The sequence below is a fragment of the Pundamilia nyererei genome, unplaced genomic scaffold, assembly GCF_000239375.1.
Source record: "Pundamilia nyererei isolate P.nyererei 1_Seehausen unplaced genomic scaffold, PunNye1.0 scaffold00015, whole genome shotgun sequence".
Taxonomy (NCBI): domain Eukaryota; kingdom Metazoa; phylum Chordata; class Actinopteri; order Cichliformes; family Cichlidae; genus Pundamilia; species Pundamilia nyererei.
Window position 1 is genome coordinate 3,816,752 of NW_005187416.1, and position 4,644 is coordinate 3,821,395.

At 37.9% G+C, this 4,644-nt stretch overlaps 1 protein-coding gene across 3 annotated transcripts in view; it reads left to right on the top strand.

The window, feature by feature from the left end:
- The first annotated feature begins 2,186 nt into the window (after nt 1-2,186).
- slc25a14 (solute carrier family 25 member 14) overlaps nt 2,187-4,644 on the top strand; it is a 17,701-nt gene continuing 15,243 nt past the window's right edge. The window contains exons 1-3 of one of the 3 annotated variants that reach the window (XM_005725433.1): nt 2,187-2,365; nt 2,965-3,069; nt 4,412-4,550. In XM_005725433.1, the coding sequence (XP_005725490.1) occupies nt 3,006-3,069; nt 4,412-4,550 (203 nt within the window). In that variant the 5' untranslated portion in view covers nt 2,187-2,365; nt 2,965-3,005. Of the gene's footprint in view, nt 2,366-2,404; nt 2,493-2,964; nt 3,070-4,411; nt 4,551-4,644 lie in introns of those variants that run through there. The other 2 variants (XM_013908882.1, XM_013908883.1) reach the window with 2 other exon arrangements.

Below are 4,644 nucleotides of genomic sequence, written 5' to 3' on the forward strand. Positions count from 1 at the left end.
TTGTTTATTATTGATATTTTCAAACTATATTTTAAATGTAGAGGAGAAGAATACCTAGCCAATGTCTATTTTTCTACTGATGAAGTTTAGCATTGTGGATATTTGCTGTTTGACATGTGAGTGATGTGGAAAGGACATCAGCAGTCCTCTTTTAAAAGCATTTAAGGGGTTTACTGCAGTTTTTTTTATTTACATAAAAAAAAGCTGGGTAGCCGAAAATTTGCTGATTTAAATTCCGGGAGGCTCTGTGAGTTGTAATGTTTGAAATGCAAGCGCAAACTTTCTTCCCTCTGCTAATAACTACCAAAGAGCTGTTTTTGTGTTCTGTTTCTACTGTATCCTGTGATGTAAGTGCTGTCTTCACAGGTTCAAAATGCAGGAAAATCCACAAGAAAGAGAGGAGCATGATGCTCCTGAAAAGGAAAGAGAATGATAAAAACAAGACAGTAGATCATAATCAAAACCCAGTGAATGCAACCTGGACTAACTACTAAAGCTTAAACACTGCAGTAACACTTGGCTCATTCATTGCAAATATGCGCCACGGTTGTACAAGAAACATAAGCCTTAGACATGTTAGCTGAACCATGTTGCCCTTATGCCCTTTACTCCTATTACATAAGTGAAACTGTAGCTCAACATTTCATCATATGAAAAATTTCAGGTGTCATATTTTGAAAGGTAATGTCATTTGTGCACAGCATTTTTATTTGTGTCCCTAATACCTGATGAGCAACTCTCAGGTGCTTAAAGCACCAAACAGATGCAGTTTGAGGGGGGTGGGTACTTTTTTTTTAATGCTAAAGTAATGGGAGTGAATTTATTTTGTAACACTTGCAGGTAGTGAAGGTAGTTAGGTTGCATGGGTAAGTTTAAATACAACGGGTCAACCATGCAAACCAACAGCCATTAGACAATGCACAAGAGAGGTGAGGAAGAGAGCACAGGCAGAGTCGAGGAGGTGGGCGTAGATGACTGTCAGGGGTGATTTTTGGCTAAAGGATAGCAAAAAGAGTGAAAGGGAAGGTTTACAAGATGGTAGTGAGGCCTACTCTGATGTACAGTTTTGAAATGGTAGCACTGCCGGGAGGCAGAGCTGAAGATTTACATCAGGAATGAAAGGATTAGAAATGAGTAAATCAGAGTGACAGCTCAGACAAAGTTACAAAGAGAAGGCTGAGATGGTTTGGACATGTACAGAGGAGGGATAGTGCAAGTACTGGACAAAGGATGTTGAATATGGAGCTGCCAGGCAGGAGGGAAATAAGACTGCAGAGGAGGTAGTGAAGGCGGACGTGTAGAGGGTTGGCGTCAAAGACGAGGATATGGATAGGGTGAGATGGGGGCAGATGATCTGATATGTCAACCTCAAGCTGCTTCTTCTGGAGCAGCCAGAAGAAGAAGAAAACAAACACTTTAGCATTAGAGCAGTTAGGTGTGAAAGAATCCAACAGGAAATCATAATAAAATAAGAAAGAAAACCTTGCATCACATGTAAAATCAATTTCATTAAGAAATCGGAAAAAAATAAAAACTTGGGTTGTTTCAAGTTGCCGGTTTTATGTTTTATTGAAAATGGAGTCTCTCATCTGTTGCAAACACGCAAGAAAAAAAAATGCTGAATATGTGTTGCCATACAACTGAGAGCACAAAGATAAAGGAGTAAGGGTTCATTAAAGAAATATGATGATGGAAACGCTAGGGTGTGATTAATTATATCACAGTTTGAATGCTGTGGATGGATTTTAATTTAATGTGCTACCTGAAAAGAGAAAACTATTAGAAAACTATGTACTTTTCTTACTTTTGTATGACTGCGTGTTTCACACTGTTCAGGGGAAGACCTGTTCCACAGTACAACTCCAATAAAACAAATTCAGCTTTCCTGACAATCTATCAGCTGTGGTGGTTAATTATATATTTGTATGGATGAACACCCAATAAACATTTAGAAATAAGTACAACAACAGTAAACCATCAGTAGCCTAGCTAAATCACTAGTTTAAAATTGTTTATTCCATGAAACTTTATTTTAAGATCACTGTTTTCATTTTTAGCCACCTGAAATTACATTTAGCATTACTTTGTTTATTTATGCTTTATTTGTGTAAACACTGCTTTAACCGTAACGACATAAATTACATTGCTTGATTACTTTAGTTAGACAAAAGGCGTTTTATTTTGAAAGTGTTAACGGAAATCCTGTTTTTACAAATTCTGCCACAGTTGGCGCTAGCGTAAATGGGAAGCTAACGAAAGGTGAGAAGTTTTCCGCCGGCATTTTATTAAAGTCAATGTATAGTTATTCTCTGACACATGGGAAACCAAGCTGCATAGAAGGTCGCGGACTTTATCTACAGCACAGGTACGTTCAGTTTGACAGTAACTGGTTGCCAGTTGGTAAATTTGCTAACAGACCGGCTAGTAATTTTTTAGAAGTAGCATTTAGCCTAGCAGCAGCCATCTGTTTCGAGGCGGAACGCTGGAAGCAGGTGGGCGATCATCTCTGTAAAAAAAAAAGAAAAAGAAAAAAAAAGACCATTTTATAAAATGATTAAAACTGTATATATCATCATATGATTTATATTTCATTAATAAAATAGCTTCTTTGTCATTCTATGACCAGTAGTAATAATAAATAACTTCATTTATTTCTCTTGGCACTGTTGCTATCGGTAACGCATTCCGTGCCCGCCTCTTGCACCCCAGCCAATCAAGACGCCGAAAATGTTATTGACTTTATTATAAGCCAATAGTAGGGTCACAACAAATATGACGGCTCTCCTCACCGCGTTCGATACTGCGGGGCGTCTCTTTCCGGCGCAGTATGCTGGGATGCTGATGCTGAGGCACTTCGTTGATCTGTAGCATCCTCTTTTACCTCAATGTTTGTCGACATGTTGTATTGTCTGAGGTGGCAGCACTGCGTTGACCTCTGTCTGGGTGGTCTTCTTCTATTTTTAGCGGGGCTGCAGCAGGTGGAAGCAGCAGCCGCCGCCACGGAGATGGCCAACTTGAACTGGAAGCCGTTTATCTACGGAGGGATGGCCTCGATTGTCGCAGAATTCGGTACGTGGTGCGCCGCAATATCCACGCATTGACCATCAGGTGTATTTTGGGGGTTTTTTGTATATATTTTTTGGGAGTCGGCGGTATATGCTTTAATGTAACACGAGTAGAACGCGTTGTATGCAAATGGTTAACCGCCAGTATTGTAGGAAAATGCATCACTACAGATAACACTGGCTCCAAAAAGGGAAATGGTGCATGTAGCAGAGAAAATGTCAAAGCCATTTGGTGATAATTGTGTTCCCCATTCTGCAATCGCAGGTGTGTGGCATTCACAAAGTTCAGTCCAGATTGTTGAGTGCTGACAAAAGTCTGGTGTTTAGCCTCAGTTTGTGTCTCTCACACAATCATCACATTCAAAATCATATTTAGATTTTTTGCTCCATGCAAAAGCCCATTTAAATCACTCTTCATCAGCTACTCTTTGCTATTTAATCCTATTGTCTACTATTTATATATTTTGTTCCGGTACAGTTGGTGTGGAGCACCTCCAATTTCATTGTACATGTACAGTGACAATAAAGGGCTATTCTATTATTCTTTTCCCCAGAGAACATGAGACAAAATTAAAACATTTCATCTGTTGCTTTATTTAGAGTCTAAAAGAATGAAGAAAAATACATTTCCTGTGTTTAAATACATGTTGCTTAGAATTGGGTTGTAAAACTAATAACACAAAGACATTCTAAGAGCAAGTAACCAGTAGCAAGAGCCATGGAGGCATTCAAACTTAAATTTTAACAACACTTTGGCTTTCAGCCCATCATATTCTTTCGCTTAAGTGTCTCCATACAAGTTCAGATTTACTCTCTGCTCGGTTCTGGCAGGGTTAGTCCATTTTACATGGACCTGTTTGTTTATTTTTTTGCAACTGAATGAGAAGTTCTGCAACTAAAAAATACATGCTTCTCTTTTTAATATAAACAATAAGTAAATGTTTAATTCTGTTGAATAATCTGTGGTTTGAGTGCTGATTAAAGTAACTGTTAATAATAGTTTTGTCATAATCAATATGTAATTTTGAGGCGTTCATTTCAGACTAATTTTTTTTTTGTTTGTTTGTTTTTGTTTGTTTTTTTTAAACGCCAAAAATAAACTTTTTCTGGAAGTTATGCTTCTACCACTATCTTTCCTCTTGTAGAACTCATCTATTGACTTCAGTAGAGGATTTCTCTTTTAACATGTTTGATGTTTACTGTATATGATATGAACATAGAGCTACATGATATACATTTGTTTCTGTATTCTGAGTCTTTTTAAAATAATAAAATAAATAAAATAAAATAATAAACCACATAAAATTTGTTTTTAATCCCTATTTATCATTATTTTTCATTCTCAGGCACATTTCCCATTGACCTTACTAAGACCAGACTACAGGTCCAAGGTCAGTCTCAGTACACAGAGGTGCGCTACAGAGGCATGTTCCATGCTCTGTTCAGGATCGGGAAGGAGGAGGGCATTCGGGCGCTCTACTCTGGGTATGGAATATTATCTTTTAGGCCACTCATTTGATCTGCATAACATGTCATAGTTTCACTGTAGAAAGGTTTTCTGTGATGCATCTCTCTAGTT